We start from the raw sequence: 15,664 nt of genomic DNA on the forward strand, positions 1-15,664 counted from the left end.
ATGCCACGGTCCTTGGCATGTCTGTATGTGTGTCATGTCACTGTGACATGTACTCAGCATTGCTACTGGATAAGCTTGCGAAAGGACAGAGACATCAGGTCCACGGGCACAGAGATGGGTTCCACTGACCAAGAAAAAGGAGCCAGAGTGATTGGAGGAGGTGGCCATGGTCTTTACATCACTTAGGCTGACTATTCTTTCCTTAGAAATAGACCTGACAATGGATGAAGAGATACAGGTAGAAATATTTCGGAAAAAAGTAAGCTTATTTAGTCAGTCAAAAAAAGTATGCTACTTTACTAAGTCTGTAGATGAGGTTCAAAACACAGAAAATCTCTGATCAATGATAAGAGAAAAATATTTAAAATACTTAAAAATTGTTTCCAGGAGCTCTACTGGTAAATCCCTGCTCAAGAAAGGTTATGCAGACAGGGGTCTTTTTTGAGCAATTAGTAGAACTGATGACTATGAACATTTTTAACAGCTTTCAGGAAAGTCATTCAGAAGAAAGAAAGAAAGAAAAAAAATATTCTACAATGTTCTCAAATTCTCAAAGGTCATAGACAGCAAAGCTTGAGTACCACTCTCTGGCCTATATGGAGCTGAGAGAAATCTGGAAATGTGTAGAAGTTAATTAAAAAGAAGAGGAAATCACCTGTTTCAGGTGAAGATCCCTAAATATTCAAAAACTGTAGCAGCAGTGGCTTTATATTGGGCATGAAGACAACATTTTCATCATTAAGGTGTGCATTACATTTCCTAAGAAAGTCATAGAACCTTTATTACAAAGGTGGGAGTTTTGTTTTGTTTTTTGTTTTTGCTTTGTTTTGTTGGTGGTGGTAGTTAGGAAAAATCTCCAACTTCCAGAATACAAGGCTAGAAAAATAGATATCTTCAAGTATGCAAAGGCATCTTCAGAAAGGAAGAAAAATATTTTTTCCCAATTATAATGACTGGGCTTTTAAAAATCTAGGTTTACTTATCCAACAAATGATAATGGCAAATGCATGAAATATGTGATTATGTTTAAGAGGAAAAAGTATAATGAAAAATCTTTGATTCATGAAGAAAGGAATAGCAATCACAAATAAAAGAACACTAAATCCACAAATATTAGAATTAGGATCAAACCCAATTTTCTCAGAGAAAAGCATCTTGAGATAAATTCATAAAGACATAGGCTTAGCCATCTGCCCATGTACTTGACTTGCAATTTGTGTTTTTAGAAGATATCCCTCAACTAATATAAATCACTTTGGACTCACGACAGTGTGAAAGATGGTGGTATGTGTTCCACAAGAAGTTATATTGCTTCTAGCTTTAAAATGAGTAACTATGAAACACTGTGCATGTTACCAGTAATTTTAGCTCAAGTTTCCTCAGTAACAAGTGTTCGACATAGAATTGCAGAGTAGCTCAGACTGGAAGACACTTTCAGAAGACTCTGGTCTGATCGCCAGTTCTCATTGCAGTCAATGATGAACTCAGACCACATTGCTCAGGTAGTGATATATTAAATTCTTCACCATGAGGACACACAAGCAGTGGAATCGGCTTCCCAGGAAGGCTGCAGGTCTTATAGCACCAGAAGGATATAGCCCTGCTGTGCAAGCTGCTCAAATCTCAGAGGTAACCCTGCTGTGAACAGGGGTTGAACTGGGGACCATTTGAAGTTTCTTCTAAATTGAATTTGTCTAGGATGCTATTATGAGATAGCATTGGATTAAGAACTAAAATGCAGAAAATTAAACACAATTTTATGATGGTTTTCTATTAAAAAAATGTGATTCTGTTTTATTCCCTCTTATAACTGCCATTCTGACTGGACTATTGCTCATTTTATCCTCAGCATATTGGAAATAGAAAATCAAGTTATTTTGAAGGTTTTTTTTCCTTCAACAATCAGCCAGCCAAATTCAAAATTATAAAGTTAAAACACTGACATTAAAGATAACAAGTACAAATACAAAATAAACTTAAAAAAACATATTAAGAAATGACAATAATATTTTCCAATTAAAAACAGCAGTGTGTTATTAATGTCTCAGTAAATATGGTAATAGTTCACAACCCTACACACTGTTATTAATCTCCAGCTAGAACTCTATCAAAGTTAAATTTTCTGAATATAATAAATTGAAACCCTAAATTGTACCTGCTAGTACGATGACAACTGCAGAAAAGGCGTTGATCTTTAACCCATCGATGACAGTACTGCAGTAGCACATTTCTACTGACATAAGAACAACTCCAGACAGAAGCAAAATGTTATAGAGTAGCTCTGCTACAATAGACAGCCATAAAACCCCTGTAAAATCAAATAAATAGTGCAGAGATGGTAAAAAGTCATTTAGTATTTTCACCATTTATTTTTCATTCATGTTGTTTACATAACTTCAAACAAAAAGTCACAGAATGGCCAGGGTTGGAAAGGACCACAAGGATCGTGAATCTCCAATCCCTCTGCCACATGCAGGGCCACCAACCTTCCCATTTAATGCTAGACCAGGCTGCCCAGGGCCACATCCAATCTGGCCTTGAACACCTCCAGGGACGGGGCATCCACAGCCTCTCTGGGCAGCTGTTCCAGCACCTTACCAATGTCTGTAAAGAACTTCCCCCTGACATCCAACCTCAATCTCCCGTCCCTCAACTGAAAACAATTTCCCCTCGTCCTGCACTTATCTACCCTTTCAAAGAATTGATTCCCCTCCCCTCTGTAGGCTCCCTTTAGGTATTGAAAGGCTGCAATGAGGTCACCCTGCAGCCTTCTCTTATCCAGGCTGAACAAGCCCAGCTCCCTCAGCCTGTCTTCATAGGGGAGGTGCTCCAGTCCCCTGATCATCTTTGTGGCTCTTCTCTGGACCCTCTCCAAAAGTTCTCTCTCTTTCCTGTACTGGGGGCTCCAGACCTGGTTGCAGCACTGCAGATGGGGCCTCACAAGAGCAGAGTAGAGGGACAATCACCTCCCTGTCTCTGCTAGCCACCCCTCTTCTGATGGAGCCCAGGATCCCATTTGCTTTCAGAGCTGCAAGAGCACACTGCTGGCTCATGTTCAGTATTTTAGCCATCAGGACCCCACGTCCTTCTCTGCAGCGCTGCTCTCAAGGACCGCTCCTTCCAGTCTGTATGGATGCCTGGGATTCCTCCGGCCCAAGTGCAAAACTTTGCACTTTGCCATCAGGTTCACCCAGGCCCACCTTTCAAGTCTGTTTCAGGTCCCTCTGAAAATGGCATCCCTTCCTTCCACCGCACCAACTCCTCAACTGCACCACTCAGCTTGGTGTCATCAGCAAACTTGCTGAGGGTGCATTCAATTCCATTGTCAGTGTCATGGATGAAGATGTTAAGGAGCACCGGACCCAAGACAGACCCCTGAGGGATGCCGCTCGTTACCGGTCTCCAACTGGACACAGAGCCATTGATGACCACCCTCTGTCTGCAGCCTTTCAACCAATTTCTTATCCATCAGATGGTCCATGCATCAAATCCACACCCCTCCAATTTGGAGATAAGGATGTGGTGGGGGACCATGTCAAGGGCCTTGCTCAAGTCCAGGTAAATGACACTGGTCACCTTCCCTGTGTCCACCACTCCATCATAGAAAGCCACCAGATTGATTAAGCATGACCTTCCCCTGGTGAAGCTGTGCTGGCTGTCTCGAATCACACACCCATTCCCCATGTGATCAAGCATGTCATCCAGGATGATCTGTTCCATGATCTTCTCAGGCACAGAGGTGAGACTCACTGGCCTGTAGTTCCCGGGGTCCTCCTTGCTCCCTTTCTTATAAATGGAAGTGATGTGACCCTTCCTCCAGTCATCTGGGACCTCACCTGAGGTTAGAGGCTGTGAGAATGCTATTTTAACATCAAGAAGATGACTTCAAGTTCAATAGATGCCCTAGTTCATTATTCCTCTACTGGCCATGTCGTGAAAGAACTTTTGCACGTTTCTTCTGTATGTGTTAGAATCTCTCAGTTCAAGGTGGGAAAGTACTGTTTTTACACTGAATTGTTACCCCAATCATTAACAAACATATTCCCTTTTAGTTTACAGTCTTTCACCAGACAAGCTCTTTCTATTTGGACAGAGATGCCTTTATGCGCGCAGGAAATCTCCAGTTTTCACTGAGATTCATCTGTTAGTTTATCTCTCTCTAGTTGTTTATTAGTTACATCACTGTTTTACTGTTCATATGCTAATGTCACACAGGCAGGAGCAGGCAGAGTCCTCTTGTGTCCAGACAGTAGCAGGAACTGGCTGGTCATACAAACCTTCTTAAGAACAAGTTATTGTGTCCTTTGACATCTGATTGTATATCCACAAAGTGATTTCATACATATATATATATATATATATATATATATATATACACCAGGTATATATACATACATATATACTAACAATCATAAATTAAAAATAGAAACATTGCTAAGACATGTAGTTGACTAAATACTACGTACTTGTGCATTATATGAGTGGGTCAGACATTGCATGGGAGTTCCTGGGCGAGGTGTATTTCTCAAGAATCTTGGCAAAAGATTCTTTATCTTGGCAAAAAAAGTTGATTTTGTTCAGGAAATTTGAATGATACATTAGCCAGCAATATGGTCCAATAACAGGACCTTGCATCTAAATATTTTTGAATAGTGAGCCATCATTACACACGCACTGAGCACCTACGTATATCACCCCACCTTGGGATGTTCAGCTCAGGAATAGTGAGCTTGATGCATCCCAAGTCTTGTGCACACAGCAGCCATACGTATGTGTGGAACACAAGCTTTGTCTTCCTGTGCAAGGTGGGATGTGACAAGGGCAAAAACCTTTATTTCCATACAGGATTTCACTGCCCTGAGGTATTTTCACATTGCAGTATTCAGGTGCAGAAGTGCTTTCTTAGGTGTCTTAATCTGACTTGTGACCAGTGGCCAATGTCCTGTTCATGGAGGTGTTTCAGTACTGTTTAGTACATCCACCAGTGGTTCTAGGTGTGAGGAGCAATCAGTCCCAGACCCACAACCTACACCTCGTGCTATAAGCATCTTGAATTGTTTGTGAACAGACACATGGCTGCACAGAGGTGAGAAGAGGGGCTAGCCCTCATATATTCAGTCTTTCTGATACGCAGGTAGTTGCAAATCCATATCCAGGCTATTTAGACAAGAGTACTTTTCTGGTATGTATTTGAAAACCTTGGAGAAGACTTTATTCTGGATCAGCCACTTCCTAGGTTGGTCTAACCATTTAAATGATGGGATTAATATTGGAGGGGACTCTCCTCATGGCATATGCAAGCAGATTTTGTGGAAAAAGGAATGGTTCTTTGAAAGGACTAGGTTTACTCCATGCTTTCTGCAGTTATCTTTGGGTTGCAAAACCTGAATGAATGGAAATACCTACTGAGAGCTTACAGGGAGACGATTCATCTCAAGATTAGTCTGGTTCACAGCACATCTCCCAAGTCCCTTGGGATTTAAAGGAGAAAGCAAGTTGCTACCCCATTTATGCTTTATATGCTACCATCCCTGTGTCCTTTCAAGGTAGCACAGTGTCAGTCATGGAGTTCTTGACTGAATTTGAAGGTATGAGGAAAGAGATGGAAAAACTTTAGAAATCCTAATTTCCAGTATCCTTATTCAAAATACTTTTTTTTTGTTTAAGTTGCTATTCAAAAGGAGTAGTTTCAGAGGACATTGACATATACTTTGAGTCATGTGGGCTTCATTTTGAAGTGGAAACACAAAATAAACAATAAAAACTATATGGGATTTTTTTTTTTTCCAAATCAAAACACATTATATTTATTATATTGGTAAATGTGATCAAGAATGTTTTATTTATGTAAACAAAACTGCATATTTACCTCGATCAGAAGCTGGAGTCAAACTGATAAAACTTCTACATTGCTCACCTAAAAGTAATAACAATAATTTTAAAAGAAAATTCTGCATTATTTGGTATTCTGTAATGACCTACGGAAACAGTTCAACAGAAAAAAAAATTACCATAGAAGCACAAATTAAGATGATCAGGAAAACCTCTATTTAATGGTTGTTTGTACATAGTCTCTGATATGTGGATCAATTCCTTGAGATCCTCCCAGCTTGTTTCAGAGCAGAAATAGTATTACCCTTTTATGGGAGACTTAGAGAAAGCCTTTGAAGTGTTTTCCAAAAAGTTACAGCTGTGAAAGCCAGAAATTCAAAATTAACAGTTAATTTGAAAGACTGTATTTCATCCAGCTTATGAACTACAGAATCACTGAGGTTGGTAAAGACATCTACAGCAACAAGGCTGCTGCTCACACTAATTTCTTTGAAGCTTGACTGCTTTTTTATCTGTAAGCTTTGATTTTCAAACCCATGCGACCTCCTGGTCTCCCTGTAGATCCTTTGAACAAAACTCTTAGAATTAATTTTGGTCTGAGAACTGTTCTGAGACCAGAGGATGGGCTTTTTTCAGCTACTAACTGCAGCAAGTATGAACAAAAGCAGCCACAGACAACAGATCAATTCTATGAACCCAGTATCTACAGCAATCTCTACGTAAAGTGGTCTTTTTTTGTTGTTTTCTTTTGAGTGACGGATGCTTTTTGCTCTGATCTTTGACATTAACCCCTTTGAAATTGCGTAACGTACAAGATCTTTTGGCAGAACTCACTCCTCAGAACATATGACTTATAAAATATTTGTATTTTGTTGCACAGATGACAGCTGACTTGATTCCTAGTTCTGTTCAATTTGGCACTCCTAAACTGATCAGAACAATAAGAAAAATTTAACTTCAACCTGAATTCACAATATAAACCCTATTTCTTGAATCAGTTAAGCAGTTCCCATATACAAAGATCCAAAATTAGAGGTTCTCTTACACAGCAATTTCTTCCCATTCTACTGATACTTACGTAGTCAGAGTCAAACACAGTTAGATGCCAGCACTTACAATTCATGAATTCCAAATTCTTTTTTAGGAGGGTGAAAAATAATACTATTCTGCTTTTGTTTATGTATTGTGAGTTCACAGTAAGAAAGTAAGAGTGTCTGTACTGAAGAGGAAATCTATGAAAAAACCTTAGTCTCATAGATTTAACTGGTAAAATGAAAATCTAAATATCTTTAAAAATGCATGTTATGGATTTTATGTTGCTACAGGGCAATCATTCAAGACAAATATAACCTACAGAACTGTAGGGTTTGTAATGGGCCTCTGCAGACCGTCTAGTTCAGTATCCCCTAAAACAGGTTCCTTGCAGCAGGTTGCTCAGATAGGCATCCAGGTGACCATCTCCAGAGTAGAGAACTCCACCACCTCTCTGGGCAGCCAATTCCAGGGCTCTCCCTCACTGCAAAGAACTTCTTCCTCGTATTTGTTTGGAACTCACTGTGCTGCAATTGTTCCCAATGCCACTTGTTCTATCATTGTGCAACATTGAAAAGATCCTGGCCCATCCATGATAGGGGTTATTTTTGCCTAGAGAGTAACAACATCAGAAAATAAAACACTTCCCTGTTATGAGTAAAAAAAAAACAACAAACCTCGATCTGCACGATGGTCTGTCACTTCAAAATTCTTTACAGAATTCTTTAGAAATTGACTGGGGAGTATCCTCTAAGATTCTCTTTTTCAGAGAAGATAAACTTTTATTCTTTTTCTTTTAAAATACATACATGATATTGCAGCAAAGAGGAAATTGACATCAAATAAGTAGAAAAAACTCTGAGTATTTTCTAAAGTAAGTTTTTGTGCTTTTACTCACCTTCCCCATTTATAATTTCTTCACATGAATACCAAATCCCAGCATGAAACTTTCGGTCAACAAACTTGTCATCTCCTGTCTCCCAGATATATTGCACAGCATTGCTGTTGTTGGCATCGGGGCTATTAAAGCGGATGCAGTTATCTCCTTTGGCCTGTCCTATGCAGAAAGGTTTGGCAACTTTTCTTGTCCCTTCACACCAGTAATTGCTACTGAATGCTGTAACAGAGAAAACTAATGAGAGAAAACTGAGAAAAAATGCTGCTGAGGCTCTCTGCCGTCTGTCTGTGCCTGGGGCTGAAACTGGCATCCTCTGGAACTGTGGTATCTGTTCTGAAACAGTAATTTACAAAGCTACATATATATCTGCCTGGTGAAACGTGTCTGCATTTACCATCCTAATCTTCACTCCTCTCAGTGAACTGCACCAGCTTAGCAGTTAAGGCAGAAAGCAGAGACAGAGGCGTAATCAGAAATCATGTGGTAGGAGAGATTAAAGATTTAGGGCAGTGCTGTTCTGTACTAACATCTTGTGAAAGAAATATGAGGAGAAGAGCTAATGAATTATAATTTGGCCCAAGAGTCACAGGAGTAAAGGCACAGAGAACACAGAAGTATAAGAAGCATCACAAAATCAGAGTCACAGAATTGTAGGGTTTGGAAGGGACCTCTAGAGTTATTGAGTCCAGCAGCAGGCTGCACAGCTCAGCATCCAGGCGGGTCTGAAATATCTCCAGAGAAGGAGAATCCACAACCTCACTGGGCAGCCTGTAAAACATACTGGTATGTAATCAGAAAAACAAAATATTTAAAGAAACAAAATACACTCACTATCTCAATCAGCATGTGGAGTCAAACTGATGAAGCTTCTACATTTATCGCCTAATAAATAAATAAAATTAATCTTGCAGTTCCAAATGCTCCTGCAGCACAGAGCATTGAATTAAATTGAATACAGTCATCAATCTTAAAGAAAAACTTGAGGAGATGAGAGAATTTCACAGCATTGCATCATTTCCCACCATTTGTGCTGAAAGGAATGAGGAGCAGTCCCTGAAGAACGCTGCACAAGTGCCTAGTCCTCACTCAGTTTGCAGGTGGAGGTGGAAGTATATCCTCATACGCCATTTGTTTAATCCTTCTGTCAGAGGATTTCCACTTTAAGTAGTGCTATGGGATTGATGCACATTCAGCAAAGCTCCTTGAGCACATTTACAGTACAAGCTAAGGCCTAAGGTTTTCCACTCCTTGGCCTTGCAGACTTTTTAATAATCACTGATGAATGGCTAAGCTCAAAGATCTGAACAAGGTTGCTTGTCAGGTAGCTTCCTCTCTTGTATATTAGCAGTTATCATTCAATAATTAGCTGCATTTCCAAATAGAGTTTGTCTTTTAGTCAACTGTAAAGCTGAAGCAAAGGCAGGACCCTGTCTTAAAACACAGTGGTTCCATACAATTGTTCTTTTTTATGAGACTGGTTTACAGATTATTTGACAGTCATTGTATTGGACAACTTGAACAGCACAAATATTGTTGTGTTCTGAGTATAAACATAGGGGTTTTTATCTCTGCAGCATACTCCTTGTACTGAAACTCTTCTGAAATATTATCTGATCTGGAAAAGGGAAGAGTGTAATCAAGATGGAAAATGCTGTTTACTATATATCCCTTGCTTGCACAGGAAGATCACCTAGAAATCATATTATAAGCACTTCTAGAAAGGAAGATACTGGTTTACCACATTTTGGATGATACTTTTGATAAAGCACCTCAGAGAAACTGATACTGATAGAGGCATCAAGAAGTACAAAACCAGCAAAGCCATTAATGACGGTGTGAGGAAAACAGAAGCAGACACACAGGTGGTCCTTGGTGCAGCAGCAGGAATCAGATATAAAGATACTTTAATATGGGTCTCCTTCACTGACTGAGCCCTTGGGAGTATTAATTCTAAAGGGAGACCAAAGAGAGACCAGAGAGCATCAACATAAATTTCAGATGACTTTAGAAGATGGGCAGTTACAAACAACATGTAGAAGCTGAAAACTGAAAACAGAGCCTCAGCTGCTGGTGCCAGCTCCTGTGAGACACAAGGATGCATTGCAGAAGATCCTGCAGATCTCTTCATCTAAGGTCTAGGCTGGGCATGTCCAACCTATGGCCTGCAGCCTCACACAGCCCAGCACAGCCTGTCCTGCAGCTGCCCCAGCCCTGCACATCATGGCAGCAGCTCGGCCGCATAGAGTGGCTGTGGGCACACACCTATCGCACAGAACAGCCAAACACTGGTGTTATTATCTCAGCTGGAACTAGGACACAGGGAGGATGCAGTGCAGTGCTAACTCAAGTTATGGCAAACAACTTTATGCATTCTGATACATTGACTAAACACAGTCCTGCAAATGGCATAAAAATACGCAGCCTTCTTTTCAGTTTTGATAAGGGGATTTGAGAGTAGGTTTCAAGATTGACAAAAAAATCATCAGTTTATATTTGTGATTCCATTTTTGGTTGACATAAATACACTATTTACAGATTTTCAAATGAAGTGCATAGAACTGCAATCAGATGTTCAACTCAAAAATTGATTGTCTCTTTAGCAGACTGTTATAAGATCTGTCTTACCAGAGAAAGATAACCCTCACATCACAATCATGTCTTATTCATGTCATCACTTTTTGAAAGTACACACATTTGTGAACAATTATTGTCAATGATGAAGTACAGGAAGAGTAAAATTTCATCAAAAACCTCTGGCAAACGCCTTGAGGTCTCACAAAGAATTGCAACCACTGCCATTGAATCAGACATGGATTAGTTTCACAGTGATGGGGTCAAATATTAGCTTTATGGTGTTGTTCTCTTTTCTTTAATGTTTTAGTAAAAATATTAAAAGTTTAAATAAGTTTTGATACTTATATACATTAACTATATTATTTACTTTGCAAGGGCTGCTCTGAAAGTAATGCCTCCTGTTTTATGATATTGATTGATGACATCAGAGGCAGATGTTGGTGAGATGCCAGTAAAAGTTGAACCTTCCCACCAGTATTTCATTACATCTTGTTGTCCTCTGACGGTAGCAGAGGAGAACTCCAACAAATTGGACCCTGACATTAAAGTGTGTTTAAAGCAAAGCTGTGCAACTGGATTCCTCCACATGGAAAAAATTGCAATCGTTAACACTCATCAGTGCTTTCGTAACTTTTATGGAGACCAAACAGTGGATGTGAGCACAGTGGGTGGTGTTTTTCAGCAGGGCTGACAGTGACACTGGGCCACCTCTGCTGGAGCGGCTTTTGAGGAGTGCAACATGCAGGCTCTTGTTCACTGTTGGTGAAAATGCATAGCCAATGGTGGTGACTGTTGAAAAACAGTGTTTTGTAGCTGAGAGTTTGCTTTTTAGAGTTACTGTTCATTGTATCAGTTGTAGTTTCCATGAAAATAAGTAGGAAGAATTACTTTCACAGAGACCTACACAGATAATGCCCAAGACAATTCCTCATCACTCAGTGCAGCCCAGGCAAGCCCAGGATTTCTTTAGCACTGAGACATTTCTTATGGTGATCTCAAAAGAGCTCCAATGCCAGAGCACTGTTTGGGTTTGCTGTTTGTAGCCTACTACAGAGCTGATCTTACACAGCAATTAGAAAAATTGTATTCATCCCTTGTAATAATACACAGCTGAGCAATTGTTACAGGGGTTTATAAATGCCTCTCCTTCGTCCTCAGAATTGCCTGTAGGATGTGTACTCAGGAGAACAATCCCTGGCCCCAGACAATACAATGAAGACAGTTTATGTCCCTTCTGACAGACCTCTTGAGGGTGGGGTGGGTGCATTTCCACCTTGAAATGCCTGTCTCCAGAGCACTTTTGTATTTTGTTCCCAGAAAATTTCTGTACCACATCCAAGCCCTAAGTAAAGATGAGATATGGTTATACATCATGCCAGAGAGGGAGTCAGACACACTACTGAACAGGTTGAAACAGTGCACTGCAGTTTGCTTTAAGCCTATGTATGGCAATGAAAACTGGGCTGCCACTGGTTCTACAATCTCAGTGGTGCATCTCTATCCCTTCTCTGGCTGAGCTGGAGGGGATACCCATGAGTTCAGTGAGAACTTCTATACAAATAGCTGCAAGACTGATTTCTCTTGAAAGTGCAGAAGGACACATCCACCTGTCTCCATGCTGCCCACTGAAAGTAGAAGCTAGACCCTAAAATCTTTGTATTGTAAATATTTTAAATTTTCTGGGTTTGTGTATCACATACACTGAATATGAAAAAAAATATTGTAAAACTTTAACTGCTGACTATGTAAGTTTATATGCATTTTGATTGGCCTCGATCCTGCACTGATTGTGCATGTTTGACAAAGTATTGATTAGGGTGGATCAAAATGCCTATTACTGAGACCAAGCTTCTTCCTGCCAACCAACTTAATTCAGCAAGCTTTTACAGATTTTCTACATTCTAGGTCATCCTTTTATAGTTTCAGGAGGTGTGCATAAACATATGTATATATTTATGGAACTGTATTCCATTCTTACAAAGTCACTGGCAAAATTCCCATGAAGTTTCAAGGGAATAGGATCAGCTTCTTAATGTTTTAATAGTTTTGTGACTTCTTATTGGCTAAAGAACAAGCTACAGTAAACAGACTTCATGTGAAGTTTAGAGTAAATTCTCTGTGACTTTAATCAGAAAAAAAAAAAAAAAAGCAAGACATAACTGGAGACCATCAAGTCTAGACATTTTAGTAGACTTCCTGGTTTATATCTAAGAAGATTTTTGAAACAGAAGAATAAAGGAAGACACTTTAAATCTGTAACAGGAACAAGTGATACAACTGGTCTACTGTGCAGTGATACAGCAGCATACTGGGAACAAATCTATTAAAATGGGAATGATTACACTTTTTGGTCTCTGCTCCAGCATGGGGATCTGGTCCGGAATATCTCCCATACCTGCCAGCTCAGTCATGATATTATTTCTAGTGAAACAGGTAAGCCAATTCCATAATTAATAATTATCAATATAAAAGTGAATATATATCACACAGCATTTTAACCTTCCCTGATGTTTGTTTCAAAAACATTTGATATGACAACTAATGTTTGTTAAAATTAGTTATAAGAAGAAACACTGTCTGAGAAGCAATAGAATGATGTGTTATAACTCAGAGTAAGTCATATATTACAATTTTATTCTATAAAAGCTGGTTCATACAGTGAATAAACCATGTTTGCATTTATTTTTGCAGTCTATTTCATAATGACATTGATGGTTGTTAAACTAGTTTTATTTTTTGAATTTTCTACCAATATATCAATACTGTTGTGAAAATTCTTTATTTTCTACTGTTGTTTCCAATCATATTCTAATCCCAATGTTGCTTAATTTACAGTGCTATCATTTAGCCTTTTAGAAATATACAAAAGGAAGACATTGCTTCTCATATTTGTGAAAGCTGATGTTATTGGTTTTGTTCTGCAAATCAACTTCTAACATCAGGCTAGCAAAACTATTTAGTATTATTACTTCTAATTCTTGGAGTGCTCTAGCAAAATAGTTATTTCTTTCTTATTCTAAATCTATGAGAAATTAAAAGCTTTCTTCCTCATCTGTACTGTCTTGAAATTTGTGAGGGTTCTCAGAATTTAAGGACATAATACCTCAGTGTTCTTCTCTTCATGGAAATTTTCTTCTTTTTTTTTTTTTTCCCCCATTTTATTTATTTATTTATGAATATATACCTTTATTTCAGTAAATTAAACAGATACATATATTAATGTGTTGAAGTTAATTGCAATTCATCCAAATAAAAATCATATGCAAACTTAGGGAAATAATCTGTGAAATAAGTATACAAGGCAATGAGTACAACTGAACAGATTTACTTTACACTGAAATTATTAAGTTACTTCTAACCGCTTGTGCTACAATTGCATGTGAATATGCTGTAAATATTGAAATTTTGCTCTTTTTTGTGTTTGTTTTTTTTTTTAAGAAAAAATTAACAAGTGACACATATTCTGAATCTAGAGCTTCTCTCATGTAAATCGATAGAGAACTGACGCAATTCTCCGTTTTCTGAAAATCCTTGAATCCATAGGATGCCTCAAACAAAGCTTCAGTCAATGTTCACTGAAAATCTCCCTGTGACTTCTGTGTCATTACAGTTTAAAGAAATTAAAGAGATGCAAACCTTATTACACAGTAGTCAGTTATGAAAAGAATAGGTAGATTACAATTATTCTGTTAGCAAACTATCTACTGCATCCAACATATTTTTAAACAGTGGGGTCATCTTTGTGCAGCTTTGTGCACCTCAGTGAACCAAACGAATGTAAAGACCTCTCCAGGAAGGTTTGGTAACATTTCACTGTCAATGAACTGAAGTGAAATCAACTGAAGTGTTCACAGGATCTACTCTGCAGAGACTGACAATTCCAGAAAGAAGTGAAGTAAAATTGTCATTTGTACCTGGAGTGCTCCTCATTCTTTTTAACTAAGATTCTTCATGGATGATTCTCAGCAATTTCTCCAGGAAATGAACCAAACAAGCAGCCAGGTAGCCATCATGAGGCTTTCTCTGTGTTTCTTTAGCTGTTTAATGCATTTGTTTATTAGAAACAGAAGTGCTACTCCTAAATCAAGCAGTCCTTTCTGCAAGTGCGTCATCATATCTTTTGCTTCTTCAGATGAAGTTCACTGACCAAAGAGTATCTGAAGAATCTCCCCTGGCTCTCAGCATTTTGAGGCCCAGATGAGGGAAATGTCAAGAAGATTTGTATTTTGGAAACATGCATTCTTTTCTCATGGCTGCTGTAAATATTCTCTCCTTATCTTGCAAGCCCATCAGATGAAGAAAAATTATAGACTTTCTACTGCCTGGAATTTAAAGTAGGGTGTCTGGAAATTAGTTGAGAGTCTCAAAGCAGAGCCGAGAGCAGACAACATCTTGCACAGCCAAACCATGCAAGAACGGGTGGTCTCAAAAAACAACTAGATATAACATTCACTGTTGTTCTGTTTTGAATATGCATAAATACTACTTTTCTTTGCTTTTTGGTAAACTTGTGTTCAAAAAATATCTTACAGGTGAAGTTCACAGCCCTAGGGCACCCTGGTTGTTTATTTCAGCTCTTGGCACATTACGTAGCTCAGGCAAGTACCACTGTACACATGTGAAAGGTGCTTTCTGAAAAGGGTCTAGTCCAGGTGGAAGGAAATGGATTTTCCCTGGGGAGCTGAAAAGCATTTTTTTGGTGCAAGAATTATTTTTTTTTAGAAAACATTTGTTTGGATTGTCTTCCCGGTTTTGTCATTAGAGTATGTAACATTTTCATCCAGTAACAAATTGTTCTGTTTTGGTGACACACCGTGACATTGTTCTTGGACTACTTGCCTGCCTCTGGCTTCTGAAAGCCCTGGTGTTCAGAAGACCAAATGGCATATCACACAGATTGCTTTGACTATTTTTTCTTTCACTAGATAAATAATGATTAAATCATCATGCTGATACTGAACTGCACACAATATTCTTTCTCTACTGCTATCGTCTAGTTGGGCATTACTTAAACAGCCCAAATCTAATAGGATCACAGAATCACAGAATCACAGAATGGCCAGGGTTGGAAGGGACCACAAGGATCGTGAATCTCCAATCCCTCTGCCACATGCAGGGCCACCAACCTTCCCATTTAATGCTAGACCAGGCTGCCCAGGGCCACATCCAATCTGGCCTTGAACACCTCCAGGGACGGGGCATCCACAGCCTCTCTGGGCAGCTGTTCCAGCACCTTACCAATGTCTGTAAAGAACTTCCCCCTGACATCCAACCTCAATCTCCCGTCCCTCAACTGAAACAATTCCCCTCGTCCTGCACTTATCTACC

The 15,664-nt window shown here is 39.1% G+C and overlaps 2 protein-coding genes across 2 annotated transcripts in view; both read right to left on the reverse strand.

The window, feature by feature from the left end:
• Positions 1-15,664, reverse strand: part of LOC104913726 (myosin-7-like) — a 448,286-nt gene that overhangs the window by 271,600 nt on the left and 161,022 nt on the right. The window lies entirely within an intron of this gene.
• GSG1L2 (GSG1 like 2) lies at positions 1,987-8,455 on the reverse strand. Its single transcript, XM_031556290.1, has 3 exons — positions 7,763-8,455; positions 5,870-5,917; positions 1,987-2,308 (listed from the first exon to the last, which is right to left on the reverse strand). Exons 1-3 carry the CDS (start codon positions 8,070-8,072, stop codon positions 2,145-2,147), a joined length of 522 nt encoding a protein of 173 aa, XP_031412150.1. The 5' UTR covers positions 8,073-8,455; the 3' UTR covers positions 1,987-2,144.

The sequence above is a fragment of the Meleagris gallopavo genome, chromosome 20, assembly GCF_000146605.3.
Source record: "Meleagris gallopavo isolate NT-WF06-2002-E0010 breed Aviagen turkey brand Nicholas breeding stock chromosome 20, Turkey_5.1, whole genome shotgun sequence".
NCBI classification, from domain to species: Eukaryota; Metazoa; Chordata; class Aves; order Galliformes; family Phasianidae; genus Meleagris; species Meleagris gallopavo.